The sequence below is a fragment of the Typopeltis vanoorti genome, chromosome 2 (genome assembly GCF_054136105.1).
Source record: "Typopeltis vanoorti isolate ZY-2024b chromosome 2, IOZ_Tvanoo_1.0, whole genome shotgun sequence".
In the NCBI taxonomy this organism is placed as follows: Eukaryota; Metazoa; Arthropoda; class Arachnida; order Uropygi; family Thelyphonidae; genus Typopeltis; species Typopeltis vanoorti.
Genome location: NC_143550.1, coordinates 62,982,803 through 63,001,222, shown reverse-complemented (window position 1 = coordinate 63,001,222; position 18,420 = coordinate 62,982,803). Strand labels below are relative to the sequence as shown.

General features: G+C 34.3%; 1 protein-coding gene across 1 annotated transcript in view; it reads left to right on the top strand.

Annotated features, from left to right (window-relative positions):
• The window catches only part of LOC150109090 (phospholipase D1-like), a 558,765-nt gene that overhangs the window by 289,180 nt on the left and 251,165 nt on the right, over positions 1-18,420 (top strand). The window contains exon 9 of the mRNA XM_090405612.1: positions 3,494-3,626. Coding sequence (XP_090261738.1) covers positions 3,494-3,626 — 133 coding nt within the window. The remainder of the gene's footprint in view (positions 1-3,493; positions 3,627-18,420) is intronic.

Below are 18,420 nucleotides of genomic sequence, written 5' to 3'. Positions count from 1 at the left end.
TTTTTACTACCATACTCCCATTAATACCATCAGGATTCTCATATATGTGTTCTCCAGTCTTTGATCAAATGTTTTATATCTAACTCAGCTCTTGGATCCATAATTTAAAATTGGTTTGAGCACAGTCTTATATACAGCTAATTAGTGTTTAGACTAATTTCTCTCTTACTCAATACAAATTTATTTTGTTGATTTTCTACCATACCAGCTTGCTAATTCTGCTATCTATTTCCATATTTAATTTACCATCTTAACTAAAAAAGTGTGCTTAAATAGCTGAAACGTGTTACACTTTCTATAGGGATTCCGTTCAGAATACAATTGATGTTTTCAATATTTCTGTTTTTTTTTTTCCATTGTCTTTGCCTTTTTATTGATGATTTTCATAACACATTTATTACAGCAGTTATACAATTTAATTAGGGAATCCTGCAGAGTTGTACTTGACTTATTTAGAAGTATAACATCATCTGCATAAAGTAAAGAGCTGAGATTGTCTTGTCTTAAGCTTTTCATGAACCATTCAGGTTCTTTAGCTGTGGACTTCACAACTGCAACTTTCTTGAGGATAAGGTGGTTGGCACAGTGCCAACCACCTTATCCTCAGGAAGGTTGTGTATGTTCACGGGACCAGTTTGCCTCTTTTGAGGAATGAAAAACCTGAGTTACTGGGAGAACAAAATCCTCCACCTCTGTACGAGACAGGTTTACTCACCTTTAGTTGAAAGAGATCAAATAAAGGTTCCTCACTTCATTGATGGGAATCGAACCCAGGTCTTTCTGACAAAAGGGCTTCGTCCATACCGACTGAATTACAGAGGCTCCAAAGAGCTGAGATTAACATTTCCAATTTGTATCATTTGAATGAATAACAGCAGTTATAATATGTGCCCTTGTCTCATACCTGATTTTACAGAGACTACAGGAAGTTGTGGCAGTTGAAGGATAATAGTGTTGTTGGAAAAGTTTTTAGCATGTTGCCCATATATGACAATAAAGAATTGAGAAGGAGAGAAGAGATAAGATGGTTGAATTGTGTGAGGCAAAGAGGGTTCAAATATATCTTTATAAATAGCATTATAGTTCTCTGTGCATATGTTTTAGTCATTGTCAATAGTTATTTTGCCCTCAGATGGCAAAGGATTCTGGAATGAAAAACATTAGTGTAATCTGCATCCTTGAACATCTTATTACACTGGTGACCAAAATCTAAGGACAAACACTATTTCTGAATATTACAACCCAAAATTCAGACAAATGAGTTTGTAGCAATTTGTATTACTGATAATTTCAAGTAGAAATCAGGTACAAATTAAAATTTTCGAATCACATGCAGAAGAATCACGTGGTAGCACTCAATAGGATAAAAGGCAAAAGGCTGCACTAAGCAAATTGTGTTTAAAGGAAACTTTCTTCACGAAGGAATAAAGTTGCAAACTTGGATGGTCTTGTAATGTCTCAAGGACATCATCTGGTCGATTTCACTCTGGGAAGAGTTATCGGAAAGCATGAAGAAGGCTGCTGAATTACAGATATTGCCAGAGAGTTCGGAATATCACATAGCATTATATTCAGGCTCTGGGCAGCATTTCAAACCAGTGGAATGTGTTCCAGACATTTGCTAAGAAGTCACCCTCACTCTACCACAGAGTATGAAAACAGATTTTTGGTTATAACCCCAAAATGTAATTGATGCATCACAGGGTCAACTTGCAAGTTAGCTCCATTCAAGCACAAGTACACAGATATTTCAACAAACTTCAGCAAGACGTTTGTGATAGGCCTATATGCCCAAAGGCCTGTAGTCTCTGTTCCTTTATTCACAGCACATAGTAGAGCACATTTTCAGCAGTGTCGTATCAATAAAAATTGGACAAAACACCAATGGACTAATATACTCTTTACAGATGAGAGTCATTTTAGTCTTTCCTCCAATTCTAGATGACACTTGATCTGGCATGAAAACTGTACTGCTTACCGTTACAGGAATGTTCTCGAAAGGGATACAGCAGTGCTTGGGTCATGGTGTGTGAAGTGATTATGTTTAATGGATGCACTGAGCTACAGAAAAAAAGGACTATGACTGCTGAATGATATTGCAACACAGTACCTAATTTATTATTTATTAGTATTATTAGTATGCTGGCAATAAATTTATTTCCATATTTAGTCATGAAATTTTTTCATATACAGGTAAAAATATAGTTTGTCTTTAGCTACAGTTTTACCTATATGAAAAATTAAGTACTGTGTTGCAGTATCATTCAGCAGTCATAGTCCCTTTTTTTTGTAGCTCAGTGTACCCATTAAGCATAATCACTTCCCACACACGATCCCAGCACTGCCGTATCTATCCCTTTCAAGAACATTTCTGTGATGGTAAGCAGTACAGTTTTCATGCCAGATCAAGTGCCATCTAGAATTGGAGGAAAGACTAAAATGACTCTCATCTGTAAGGAGTACATTAGTCCATTGGTGTTTTGTCTCATTTTTATTGATACAACACTGCTGAAAATGTGCTCTACAATGTGCTGCTGATGTGATGATCCAACAAATACTGCTGATGTGATGATCCAACAAATAGTGTATTTGTAGGATCATTTTAATGAATCAGAAAAATTATCTTTTGGTTGTTTGCTTAAGTTATTGATAATGCTATTGGTTCACTTATGCCTTTTAGTGTCAATAATGTACTTTAATTACCAATCCTTTGTACAACCTTTGGGGATGGTCACTTGTCTTGGTCCTTTTTTCTATCTTTTATACTTGGGAAATTTCTCCAGCATCCATCTGGTAAAACTTATGTGTCTGAATCTTATCAACTCTTCTCATAGCAAAATGCTGTCCAGGTGGCCAAGTAGTTAATGTACCTTCTCTCTCTCTCTCTCTCTCTTCAATGATCGAAGTGCTGGGTTGAGTTCTGCCAAATAACTACTCAGTATGAGACCACCTCCTGACTTATTAGAGGCCTGAAGTGGCTTGTTAAAAGTTTTATGTTTGGGCCTTAGAGCAAGGATTCCAAATTATGCAAAAAAAAAAAAAAAATTCAATCTAAAAGCAATCCTTAGCACACTAGTACATACAGTACTAATGTATTATAGATTTTAAAACCATACGTGGTCAAGAGTCACATTTAAAAAAAAAAACAGCAACTATAGATTATATGTATTCAGCCTATCATCATAGATGATGTACTCTATTCCTTATATCAGTTTTGTTACCTGCATTTGTACCCTCTCTCTCTCTCTCTGTCTGTCTCTGTCTAAAGTTTGTTCATTGCATTCAAATCATGCCAACCCAATATGAGTAGGTATCTCAGATGTGGTGGGACTGTTCATCATTGTTGTGCACTTCCTCCAGTACAGTATGCTACATCTCATCTCTGAATTTAGCTTACACCATTTTTGAGAAGCCTTTTGTGTACTATATTGAAGTTTAAAGTTAACATTTTTCAGTTCAGTAAAATTATTAAAATATTTTTTCTGTATTATAGGTTAACAGATCTAGGTGGAAAAAGGTTTGGAAATATCATTGATGAAATGAAGAAACATGATCATTTTCAATCTAAGGAATCAAGTAATAAACATCAAGTTGGAGATAAGGAAAGAAAAGCTGATATTCAGAAAGTAAATCTACATTTTCTTTAAAGATCATTATTAGTATTATGACCAGTCCCCCTTGAAGTCATTAGACTTATTCTTGAAATTCTTTCCATTATCCACTCACCACAATACATATATTACTTTAAACTATTTGTTACCAGTGCTTTCACTGTGCACTTTAGCACCTCATTCCATGCACCCGTCACATCTCATTCATCAAATCTGCCAACTTATGCAAGTGTCATTAAGATTGCTTCTCTCTCTTTCTCTCATCTCCCCTCCCCCCAAATTTGAGCTCTAAATCCACCACAATCATAGATTCTGCACCTCCTCAATTTTCACCACTAAGCAGACAGCACTCTTTCTTTTGCCCAGAATGCAAAACTTTATATTTAACAGCATCAAATTAAAATCCCTGTTTTACAGTCCATGAACCACTCATATCTTTCTGAAGTGCTCTAAAGCGGACTTCTCTTTTGTTTTCTTTTATTTATCTCTTCTGTCCTAGAACTGGTTGTCTCTCATGAATAGAGATTCTCTATCCTCTCTTATCTTATGCAGAATCTATATAATCTTACTAGTTTTAAGAAGTTTATATTTTTTCTTAATGTCTGCAGTCAGATTACTCATGAACATCTGGGTCACCAATCCAGCACCTGTTCAATACCTTATATAAAGACATTGTGTGTGTGTGTGTGTGTGTGTGTGTGTGTGTGTGTGTGTGTGTGTGTGTGTGTGTGTGTGTGTGTGCGCGCGCGCGCGCGCATGTCTTGGATGCTCACCACAAGACTGAAACAGTCTTGTTATTGTTATGCATATAATCTATCAAGTTCTTATTTAATGTGTTCATATGTTGTGAATTCTGTACAATCTGCTTTATTAATTTTCTGGACATATTTCATTTCAAAGGCTAGCAGTGATTTGTGGCAGCTTTTCTAATTGTCCATGTCTCAGCACCATAAAAAAGTAGTGAGATTGATGAATGAGTCATAGAGCCTTACTTTCAAATGGTTTGATAATTTATTAATTTTCCATATTTTTTGTAATTTAGTTATCATTCTTCATTCTACTGGAATTTTTCTAATGGTTGCAATATTTAAATTATATGTTATCATTGAACCCAAATAGTTAAAACTATTTATTTCTTCTGCTATTTGATTCTTTGCTAATATCCTTGTAGTTTTCATTACTGACATAAGAGAAAATACAAAAAATAAGAAAAGCCTCATTGGCCATGTTATTGTTGATAGTGATATCTTTATGTTGGTTCATGATACAAGAATAGTATACAGAGGATTTAAAATTGGAAGTAGGTATCACTTAGTTTTAAGTAGGAATAGAACAGTGTGTAAGGAAGTTTAAATAATAATTAAAGTTGAGCATCTGTTACAGGTGAAATGTAGACTATACAACATGCAGACTGTAGACAAGTATACAAATATTCTTCAAGAAAAAATTAAACAGTTCAAAAACAAGAACCAAACGTTGGGGTCTCAGTGGCAAACTCTGAAGAAAACATTGATTGATTAATCTAGGGAAGAATGTGGTTTAGTTGTCTACAAGGATAGAAAATTAAGAACACCATGCTAGACACAAGAATTTAAGGAAGAAGTCCTAGAAAAGAAGAAAGCATACTGAAAGTTCTGAGCAATTAAGTTGACTGATGCCCTAAAAGAATTATTATTATTATTAACATCTGATCTCGATGAGTCTCTGATTCCATGATCAGAGGTACACATTATCCCACACAATCCTCATCTAACTGTGTTTTAAATGGATTCAGTGTGTCTACATTTACAACACACTCAGGCAATGCATTCCACTCATCAACCACTCTCCATGCAAAGAACCTACTCCTCACCCTCCTTATACAGTTTTCAGTGATGGCCTCTTGACTATACCCCCCTCTCTCTCCCATTCTATGAAAAATTTCTTCCATGTCAACCTGATAACAATAATAACCCCTGATTAGCTTATATGTCTCAATCATATCCCCTGCCTCTTCCATCTATTCATGAGGCTTTGCAAATTACATTCTCTCAATCTATTCTTGCATTCCACATTCCAAAGACCATTGACCAACTTTCCAATCTTCTCTGAACATTTTCAAATGTATCCTTATCACTATGAAATCCTGGAGACAAAATCTGTGCACAATAATCCATATGAATTCTCGTGGAAAGGCTTATACATTGGTTGCACATGATTACTAAATAACTTAAGGAATTCACAGCGTATACAGGAATATAAATTAAAATAAACTTTAATATATACTTCCTATATTTAAATACTTAAACAACCAACATCCCAGAATCAAGTTCACCCTGGAAAAAGAGGAAAACAAAAGCCCCCCCCCCCCACATTCACAAAAAAGATTACTCTAAATCCATCACTATTTCCTACATCCGGGGCACCTCAGAGAAAATTACCAAAATCCTGAATAAACATGACCTGACCTCTTGTTACAGACCATATAGAAAATTGGCATCCCTTTTCCGCTCCAATAAAGACCAACCACTTCCCCTAGACCAGTGGTGTTCAACCCGTCGATCGCAAAGCGATTTTTGGTCAGTCTCTTGTTTATTCCTCCTTACTTACAAATTTAATTAAAACTGAAAACATAATATTTTATTTATCATTATTTTGTATTATTTTTTAATTCTCTTTAAGTGTATTGCTATTGTTTATTTATTTTTCGTTAAAATTGTCGAATCAGTCATTTTCTTATAAGTCCAGGTAAATGAATTAATTTGGATCAGTGAAAGTCAAACAGCGAGCCGAGTGAATACGATTATAAGCAAAGTACATCGTATGCGTTTCATTTATAATCGTGTTTACTCGTAACTACATCACACACTTCCCACTACCCACTGTTAGAATTTCAGTTGAGTTTCAGTTGCTCGAAATTTATCATTGGATTTACCATTATTTTGTTCACTAATTGATAAGTTATAAACATTTTTTATTTTAATAAAATATTTAAAAGTTATTTTTTTTTAATTTGTGGATGATAATGAGTGTATCAAAGGCATATAATTTTCACAAGGAATGGGAAATGGATTATTTCTTTACAATGGTAAATGGAAAGTGTTGTTGTTTGATTTGTAATTCATCTGTAGCAATTCCAAAAAAAAAGGTAATATTGAGAGACAGTTTCGATCGCTACATGCAAAATATGATGAAGATTTTCCCAAAAACTCCGAAATACGTGAATCAAAAATTATAAATTTAAAGGCAGGACTTTCTGGACAGCAAAATATGATTTCGAAAGTAATAAATAAACCAATATCAGCCACTATTGCATCTTTGAAAGTGTGTCATTTATTAGCAAAAGCAAAAAAGCCTTTTACTGATGGAGAGTTAATAAAAGAAAATCATTTATTGAAGCAGCAGAATCTTTATTTTCTTATTTTAAAAATAAAAATGAAATCATTTCGAATATTAAAGATTTACAACTTTCCAAAACAACGGTTATGAGAGAGTTGAAATTTTAAGTGCCGATCTGAATACTCAGTTAATGTCAGACATTCATCAGTGTGGTGCGTTTTCATTACAATTTGATGAATCAAATGACTTCACTGATACTGCTCAGTTAATGGTATTTCAAGATTTTTCAAGAAAGAAGAACTTTTGAAAATTGTACCATTATTGGGAAGGATTAGGGGAGAAGACTTTTTTTGGCATTTGATGAATTTGTGAAACAACACAAACTTCTGCTTTTTAAACTTGTGTCTATTACTACTGATGGTTCTCCTGCAATGATAGGTAATAAATCAGGCTTCATTTCATTATGTAAAAACCATGACAAATATCCAGATATTTCAACGTGCCACTGTATTATCCACCAACAAGTACTGTGTAGTAAAAGATTAAACACAAAAGATGGTTTGGATATTACATTTAAAACTGTAAATTCTGTTCGAGGAAAAGCTCTGCAATGGCAATCATTTTTAGTAGCTTTCTGTACAAAATTAAGCAATTTAAATTTAGAGTTACAAGGTAGAGATAAAAATTTAATTGACATGTTAAGTTCAATAAAAAGTTTCTACAATACTTACTTTTATTAAAGAAAAATATAAATGACCGCAAATTTAGACATCTCCATATTTATTAAAATTTTTTGAACAAAATCAAGAAATGCTTCGCTTTGATTTAAAAGAATTTATTCGTGAAATAGAATTAGTTGAGGAAGAAATAAATTCAAGATTTAAAGATTTTAATAAAAATGAAATGATTGTATCTTTTATCAATAATCCATTTCAAGAAAACTTGAACATCACAGAAATTTCAAATAAAATTAGAGGGCTGTTTGATATAAACCAAGCTGAAGTAGAACTTGAGATAATAAACATTCAGAATAGTTTACATTTAAAATCAATAAACAATGAAGTCATTTGGAAGTATACACAAAAAATTTCCAATATTAACTGATATTACACGAGAAATCGTGTTTCAGATTGACATACTTGTCAGAATCAGCTTTTTCAAATATGAATGTCATAAAAAATAAATTAAGAAACCAAATTACAAATGATCATTTGGATGATTGTCTGCGATTAGCCACTTCTTCATATCAACCTGACTACGAAAATATTGCGAGGTCCAAACAATGCCAAATTTCACATTAACTTTTTTTTTTTAATCAACCAGCATTTCCTGTAACTTATGAGTTTGTAATCAAGCTGTTGTTTTTTCTAACTTCGGTTTTCCAGAATAGAGAAATAAATATTTTATTAAAATATATTTATTTTATTTGTTGTATTAAAATAATTAAAAGTGATAAATAAATTTTTAAATACACAAATAAAGTTTTTAGTTTCTTTAAAGTTTTTAGGGCTGGGAGAGTGGGTCCTCTGAAGTGAGCGAGCGCATTTAACTGCATAGTTGTGCGTAATCAGATATCAGGTTGGGGAATGTGATCTATATAAGAGAGTAGATCGCCGAATAACTTAGTATAGAAAAGTAGCTCGCATAGTAAAAAAAGGTTGAGCACCACTGCCTTAGACCTACCTGGTGTTTACCAGATCCCTTGCAGCTGTAAGCTGTCCTACTTTGGCCAAACAGCAGGACAGCGAATATCAGAATTTCAGAACACAAGGCCTACATCTGGTTTCACCAGTACAGCCACTCTTGGCTTGCAGACCATGCCCTGGATACACGCCACAGAATACAGTGGAAGAAAGCCAAAGTAATACACCGCAGCAAGTATAAATTTGAAAGACTATTCATAGAATCAACCTCAGCCCTAAAAAACATGCCAAACCTCAACAAATTTGGATGCATGAGGCCCCAAATTTGGGAGATGTATATCTTGAGAACTTCAGCCCAACAGCCAAGAATACCTAATATATTCTCCGAAGCGAGGAAACTACTGTTTCCTCGCTTCGACCTCATTTGCTATTTTTAGTGCCTGCGTGCACATGTCTTAATCTTATGTTCCCATGAAGTTGGCAACGTGATGTTGCCCAAATACAGGAAGTATATATTAAAGTTTATTTTAATTTATATTCCAGTATACGTTGTGAATTCCTTAAGTTATTTAGTAATAATCCATATGAGGACTGATCAAGGCCTTATACAATAACCTCTTTGTTTCTACATATTAGGGACATCCGCATCATTGCCATTATTCGATGTGATGTCTTCATAACTTGTTCAATATGGCCCCTGAATTTCAGGTTGTTGTCAACTATCACTCCTAGATCTCTCATCTCCTTTGCTTCCTTTAAAGTTTTCCCACCAAGTGTATACTTTCCATCCCATTGCTGCCCACCAAATTTCAAAATCTTACACTTTGCAACGTTGAATTGATAGTTCCACTAATCTGCTCATTCATGTCTATTCAAGTATTCCTGTAAGGCCATAGCATCTGCTTTTCTTTGCATTGCTCTCCCCAATTTTGCATCATCTGCAAACAGCTGCATATCACTAGTTAAACCCATCCCAATATCATTAATATACAAATCAAACAACAATGGTCACAAAACTGACCCATGTGGTACTGTTAAATTGTGAATGAAACTATGTTGTGTAATTTATTTTTTTTTCATTCACATTTAACATTGCTTATTATGTATTAATCATGATTTGTATAAAAATTATTTATTATTCCTTAATTTAGGATTACTATTTAAATATTTATTCTAAACTTAACCTACTATTAATTTGTTAAGTAATAATATGTGCAGAATTTATAATAACTAAAATATATATATGATGTAACGAAAAGTATTATTATAATTAATTCTATACGTAATGAAAAAGCTGATTAAGTAGCTCAAATATTCTGTTTATTCTTATTTGTGAAAATTTAACGTTATGTAATCACTCGTGTAGTAGTAGAGCATTGTATTACATTAGCGAAATGTTTGCGTTCATTTGTTGTCATGGAGACGCATGAAATAAACAAGCACGAGTCAAATAGAGCGTGACCTTCGGACTGAAAGGAAAGGGAAAAAAATAGAAGATTTTTAATTAGAGAGAAGAGAGAAAGTTTTTGCGGAGTGGGAAGGAAGGTAGGATACAAGCAAAGGAAGTGGAAGAAAATTATAAGTTCTCTAGGGCAGAAATTCATGAGAATAGTGTTTAGAAGTGAGCCAAAACATAGTGAATCATATACTTAGTTGCAAGTGAAGTCAGCTGTGTTGTAAAGGAAAATTAATGCCGTATCCGGATAAATAAAGAACTGGACATTCAATGGAAAATTCTGATTAGTTCCAGTTAGTCTAGGATTACGTCTTAATTCTATGTTGCCCTGAGAAGAATTATATTGAAATTAACTAGTTTGAGAAAAATAAACAAGGAAAGATATCAGTGCCTTATTGATGTGTTTTTTTTTTTGAGTAGTGAAGCGCAATTAACAGTAGTTCAGTTAAATCGTTGGAGAATTTTTATTAATGTGTTCCGCTAACGTAAATAAGTTAATTCATAGGTGTGCTCACAATTAATTGATGTATTGAAGATTGTATCTGGTAAGAGTAGTCATACTTGTTTGTTTATTCTAACATTAACATATCTTCGAAGTTCAAAGTCCAAAATAAGATTGCTTGGAATATTGTCTACCTTGATTAGTGCTTCCTGTGAATTTAAACATTAAGTACAGCTGATAGATATGTGGAGACTGATTAAATAAGAAGTTTCGTTTTTTTAACTTGAGTTAAGAAAGCTTGTGATTTTTGAAGCTGTGAATTGTATGTGAAAGTTTAGAACATTGAATTGGCATGAGTGACTTAGCAAGATGTATTAAGTTGATTGTATTGTTTCATTTTAAAGCAGAATTCTTGTATTTGTTATATATATCATATATTAAATGTTTTATTTTGTTAATCTAAATATTGTGTTTGCCTGAATTCTCTTTTATTGCACCGTTCATAAATATTCGAATCTTGCAGGAACCCCAAGTGGAATAGTAAATAATTCGGCCTAAATAAATGAGGAGACTGCTAACTTAATTAAGAATTGATCCTACTATTTTATATAGACTAATCTAAAATTAGGGTGGCGCAGTATAATATAAATTTCCCTACTTTTGGATCGGTGATCAATTTGCAATTAGTTGTTATATTGATAAGAGTGACTTGAACCGAGATGACGGATTTAGAACATAACATGAAAATAGAACGTCACGACAGTACACCAGTAGTGACCTTCCTCTTTCAGGATACAGTACCCCCCCCCCCCCCATATACAACTTTCTGATACTTATCCAGCAGTTAGTCACTGATTCAACTCAGAAGTCTGTTATCCAATCCCATTTGTTTCAATTTATTTATTTAACAGCTTGTCGTGTGACAGTCTATCAAAAGCTTTTGCAAAATCTAAGTACACCACTCTATATGCATCTCCCCTATCCAAGGTATTTGTCACCTTGTTATAGTACATAGATAAGTTGGTGAAACATGATCTCCCCTTAACAAACCCATGCTGATCACCACAAAGAATATTGTTTTCAATCCATTTCTGTATCCTAGTTCTCACCAATCTCTCTAGTACTGTCACCACAACTCCAGATATACAGATTATCCTATAATTTACAGCCACAGCCTTATCACCATCTTTATGAAGTGGAGCAATTTTACCTTCTTTCCACACTCTTGAAACATGTGCTATTGGAAGATGGCACATGTTTAATAAACAGGAATGTCAGTGCTACTGCCAATTCCCTGGAACATTCCCTTAAGACATATGGTGATATGTCGTCAAATGCTGTTGCCTTATTGTCATCAAGGTTATTTATTTCTCTTCAAATACTTTGTGCTCACTCACAATTAAACCATTCTCTCCTATGTCTTCTTCACTTAAGGTGCTCATGATTCTAACCTGATAAGGATGAAACACCTTCTAAATTGATCACTGAATACCTTCACAATGTCTTCTGCAGCAGTTACCATTCTACCATTTTCATTTATTAACATCATCTTACCATAATCGTTCGTTCTTCTATGTGACACATATCTAAGAAACAGTCTAGGGTTTTTTCTTCAGCTGATTTGCCAATTTCTGCTCATACTCAACTTTTGTCTTCTGTACTAACTGAGTCACTCTCCTGGCTTGTGACTGAATATTACCATTATTCATCTTGTACAGTGTCCAACTCATCTACTTCTTCCTTATTTCATACTTTATTCCCCCCCCCCCCTCATTCATCCATTTTAAATCTACCTTTATTCAGCCTTTTGGCCTTTGGAATACATTCAAACATTGATGCTGTAATGTATTTCTTTATCAATTCACAAACAGTATCTATTTTCTTACTACTCAAATCCTGATGCATAGCTCTGAGCTGTCTCATCAGCTTGTCATAATCACCAGACTTGTATTTCCACATATCTTACCACACTCCACATTCCCTGTCCTGTAGCAACATCAAACTAAATATGTCTTCCTGTCAACCTCCACTTTACACCATACTGCCACATAACTATTGTCACTATTTCCCTCTTTCATGTCTACCTTATGTGAACATAATTTCCCTGCTATCATCACAGTACTCCTTCTCCCTTCTTGTGCTTTCTATCCTCGCTAATAACACTGGCCAACAAAAAAAATTTTTTTTTTCTGCTGATTATGATCTGACACTTGTTTTTTACTAATTTGGGTGTGCTGATTTCAAATATCAAACCCATTTTTCTCTATCATGTCAGGTTTTCCTCTATGGCATTTTCTTTTTGCTAATTTGTAAATTTTTGATAGTTTTAAGGAGGCAGTACTATTTAGAGGATCAAAAAATAATATTTTTTAATATTATTTTCTAAAAGTATGTACTTTTAAAAATCTGTTCCTAACTTTTTATCAAGACATTCGAAAAATTCCTGCAGATATAGCCTATTATTCAAAGCAGTGCGCAGATCAGAATTGGAGCGCTCACCGCTCTCGCTTGTTAGTAAACGTATAAATGTGTAAGAACCTGCAACGGCACGTACTGGTGCTTTGAATGCGAGAGAAGCCGATAACCGACCTAATACATTTAGGTGACGAAAAGTAGGTGATGACAACTGCCTAAAACAAATGAATGCTATATGCGTCATAGCGGACAAAGAACGATCGAAATCAGTCAATCATTAATCAATCATGAAAGTATGATGAGCGCTTATAACGTTTCAATAAAGTCTCTGGGTTTTTTTGTCTTGTTAATTGCATGTTAGTCAGCAGTGAAGATAATACATCATGTCTACTACTCAAAAATGTGTCAATAGTGTAGATTCCTTCTGCTACATTTGTGGCAGCTTTAATGTGTTTGTCCTTTGACTGTGTGCCCAGTCAAAGGACAAATATCACTGATTTTGTTAAGTTTGCATACTTTGACGTAAAACTTGCAGATCAGGACAATTCATGGGCTCCAAATAAAGTGTGTAAGTCATGTGTAGAAAATTTACGACAGTGGAGCGAGGGAAAACGCCAAAAATTAGCTTTTGGCATTCTATTGATTTGGCGTGAACTGAAAAATCATGTAGATGATTGCTATTTTTGTTTAGTTCAAACTTCTGGTTATAATAAGAAGAATAAGAAAAAAATTGTGTATCCCAATCTCGACTCAGTAATTCGGCCAGTTGCTCATTCCAATGAAATAGCCATGCCAATTTATAAAGGACTTCCTTTACTTGAGAACAAGCACGATCAGGATATGCCAGATGTTCTTGAGGAGCAAGACCTGGATGTTGATTTAGACAATGAAAATTTAATTTCTAGTTCTGGACCGCAATGTTTTACTCAAGTTGAATTGAATGACTTAGTAAGAGATTTGCGCCTATCAAAGGAATCATCGGAATTGTTAGCTTCAAGATTAAATGAAAAAAACTTACTGGAGCAAGATACGAAGATAACTTTTTATCGTAGCAGGAAAGTAATCTTGTACAATATTTTAAACACGAGTGTGGGTTTGTTTACTGTAACAATGTGTCAGGTTTACTAACTGAAATGAGTGTTGTACAATATCATCCAAATGAGTGGCGTTTATTTATCAACAGTTCAAGCAGAAGTCTCAAGTGTGTCTTACTACACAATGGGAATGTATATGGCTCAATTCCTATTGGCTATTCAGTCCACTTAAAGGAAACATATGAGGACATTAAAAAGGTTCTGAAGTTATTAAAATATACAGACCATAACTGGATCATCTGTGTGGATCTTAAAATGGTGAACTTTTTACTTGGCTTTCAAAGAGGATATACAAAGTTTCCGTGTTTTCTATGCTTCTGGGATAGTCGAACTAGAAACCAACACTGCAGTCAGAAACATTGGCCTCTTAGAATATCCTTAAATGTTGGAGAACAGAATGTTATAAATCAACCTTTAATCGACAGAGAAAAAAATCATTTTTCCACCTCTACACATCAAACTAGGTCTTATGAAGCAGTATGTTAAAGCTGTAGATTTACAAGGTGACTGTTTCCAATACATATGTGAAAAATTTGCACGACTTAGTTATGAAAAAATTAAAGCCGGTGTATTTGATGGACCACAAATTAGAACTTTAATGAGAGACCCAAATTTCATCAACTCTATGAATGAAATTGAGAAAGAGGCCTGGACTTCATTTACGATGGTTGCGAATAATTTTCTTGGAAACAAAATAGTGTGCAATTACAAAGATCTAGTGGAAACAATGCTTGAAAATTTCCAGCACCTAGGTTGCAACATGAGAATAAAGCTTCATTTCCTATACATCTTTATAGATTACCCGAGAATTTAGGTGCTGTAAGCGATGAACAAGGTGAAAGATTTCATCAAGACTTAAAAACTATGGAAGATCGGTACCAAGGAAGATGGGATTCTCACATGATGGCCGACTACTGTTGGAGCATTCAAAGGGATTGCCAAAACAGAACACACAGCAGAAATTGCTACAAACAAAAATTTATTCCCTGAAACTCGTGTAAGTAAAATTGTTATTTTTTTTATAAATATTCTTTTAATTTTTAATGAATATTGTTAAGTAGTTATGTATCTAATTATTGGCCTCTCTCGCATTCAAAGCACCAGTACGTGCCGTTGCAGGTTCTTAAGCATTTATTCGTTTACTAACAAGTGAGAGCGGTGAGCACTCCGACTCTGATCTGCGCACCTCTTTGAATAATAGGCTATATCTTCGGGAAGTTTCGAATTTCTTGATAAAAAGTTAGGAACAGATTTTTAAAAGTACATACTTTCAGAAAATAATATTAAAAAATCGATTTTTTTGATCCTCTAAATAGTACTGCCTCCTTAAAACTATCAAAAACTTACAAATTAGCAAAAAGAAAATGCCATAGAGGAAAAACTTGACATGATAGAGAAAAATGGGTTTGATATTTGAAATCAGCACACCCAAATTAGTAAAAAACAAGTCTCATATAAAAGTCAGCAAAAATTGTGTTGGACTGTGTAATACTTTATTCTTCTGTTTCTATTCTCGTTACAACATCATCTTCATTCAACCATGCTTCACTTATTCCAATGATTTTGGGGCAAATAAACTCAATCAATGAAACCATTTTATCTTCCTTATTTTTGATACTTCTGGTATTTGTAAACAAACAGTTTATATTTAGGTCTCTAACTAGTCTTATCCAAGTCACTTGTTAGTTGTGATTTCCTGACCACATAAGCCCTTGCCTAGTCAGCTTTATCACTGTTTACCAAATATATCCGCTCAATCTTAACTTCCCACCCACATCTCAATATACTCCATTTCCATACACATATTGACTGTTATATTTGCATTTCCACTCTTTCTATTCCATCTCTCCCTGTCCATCTGGAATCCTCCTGTTTCTCTTTTCCTTTTGCATCTGTTTTCATCTTTCATGCGTCAACTATTTCCAGTGCCAAGCACCTCTGCTTCTTCAATACCATTCTCCTGATCTTTCACTTCTTCTCTTGCTTTCATCACACATACTGCACTTTCATGTAGCAATAGTTTTCCCCCAGTTCATTTCAGTCCAAAGCCATTCAAATCAGTCCATTTCTTCTGTGTAGTTCCATTCTTCCCTGAAACACATATCCACAAACTGTACTTCCTTTTACTCACAGAGTTTTGGTATTATACCATTCATGATTCTGCCTCCCCGTCTCAACTCGTTGTCATACCTCAACAACATGCTAACAACAACCTTTCTCATTACACTGTTATCTTTCACTTTTCTAAATAACCTCCTGATATTTGCCTTTACATGCTCCTTGTGTCCATTTAAATAATTTTTCTCCACAACCAGTAATTCTCTTGCTCGTTTCTTTCTCATGTCCAGCACTTGAATTATGTTTATTGTCCCTCCTGGATAGCAGACCTTATTTACTCTCTCATTAAATAATCCTCTAACTATGGAATCTTCATGTACTGCTATCCTGGAATAACTCATCACCTCTTTTACCCTTTTTTCTTTCATTTTATTCTTGTGCACACTTTTATTAGTTTTCACTAAAAACGCCTAATATTACTCTACATATTCCTCATTTCATTTTCAGTAACCGTTTCTTGAAATTTTGCATTCTGACAATTTCATTATCTGTCACTCCTGTAGTCTTGCTACCTCTTGTTCTGCCAAATCTTACTTCTGTTTCCTCATTCAATCTTCCTTTCACTTCTACATTGTTGCATTCTTTCTCTCACTCAGTTTCACTAGTTTTCATTTCAGTCCAAAGCCATTGAAATCAGTCCATTTCTTCTGTGTAGTTCCATTCTTCCCTGAAACACATATCCACAAACTGTACTTTCTTTTACTCGCAGAGCTTTGGTTTCCTTTCCTTTTCCTTTATTTATGCCATTTCATTTATGCCATCTCTTTATTTTTCAGTCTGTTTCACATTCATGAACTCAAGGTGTAATAATATATCGTGCTTTCTACAAATTCACACTTTCTCTCATTTCTCATTCATTCTCTCCGCAACCACATCTCTCTCATTCTGCCCTGCGTGCATATTGCACTCATGACATAGAATCATTTTTTAAAAGTCTATATCGTTAATGCTCCTTGACTTAATGAACCGTGAGTTCTGCTATTATTCTCTTTAATTAAAGCAATTTTAATTAATAATAAAACAGAAATTATGCCAAAAATCATGCAGACACACTATAGTACCAAAAATAAACAGTACAAAATGCCTTTGTGAAATCCAAAGAAAGGGCAGAATATGCCTATCCCTCATATCCCTCAACAACCACTCACTGTCAGTTTATTATAAAAGCAATCATATTACTAAAACAAGAGCGACCCTTAACAAATCCATGTTGACTCTCACAGATAACATTACCCTCATCTTCCCAATGCTGTAAATGATCCCTCACTAATTTCTCCAAAATCTTAACAACTATTAATGAAATACAAACTGGTCTATAGTTTGACACTTCCAGTTTGCTACCACCCTTATGCAATGGCACTATCTTACCCTCATTCTACTCCTTGGGCACCTTTTCCGTGGCCAGACTTTCATCAAAAAGCCAGATCAATAGAGCTGTCAGTTCTTTAGCACATTCTGTCACAACCCAGGGCAAAATTCAAACAATACTGCCAATTATTACTCAAAATAGCACTTATCTTTTCTGGATATCTCTTCCAACACTATACACTTTATATGATGGTAACAATGATATATCCATACACAGAGAATACACATCCAGAATACAGAGAAAAATGTGAGAGAGCTAAATTATTTGTAAAACTAGATAAACAAAAGTCATTGGAAGATTTCAGTAAGAGTATAGAAAGTAAATATTAGAAAGGTGGGGAAATGTTCTGGAGACTATTGAAAAATCTTAGAAATAGAGGAAAGAGTACTGCAAAAAGGAATCATAGATGACCAAGGTGACATGAAAAGTGAAAAGAAAGATATTCTTGATATTTGGAGTAATTACTTTGAAAGACTGCTATATGAAATAGTGACAACACTCTGGTTGAAAACATTCAGAAGGAATTCAATCAAGAACACATATCAATACTTGAAGTAGAGAGCCATCATAAACTGAAATGTGGATAGGCAGCTGGAGTAGATGATATTTGATCAGAAATAATCAATTATTATGATTCAGGCCTCCACGGAGTCACAAGACTCATCATGTGAGGCCCACCCTAGAAAACAGTCTGTCATTCCATTCCTTGAACTCATTGAATGGAATCCATGCAAAGAAACCACTCCTCACCCTCTTGCTCACAGCTTCCTTTTGCAACTTCCAGGGATGGCCCATTGTCATCTCTCCTTCCCGCTGTTCCACCAACCAAAAGAACTATCCAGTGTCAACCCTGTAACTACCTCTCAACATTTTAAAAGTCTCAATCATATCACCTCTCCATCTTCTATCTACCAAACTCTGCAGTCCACATTTCCACAGCCTATCATCATAACT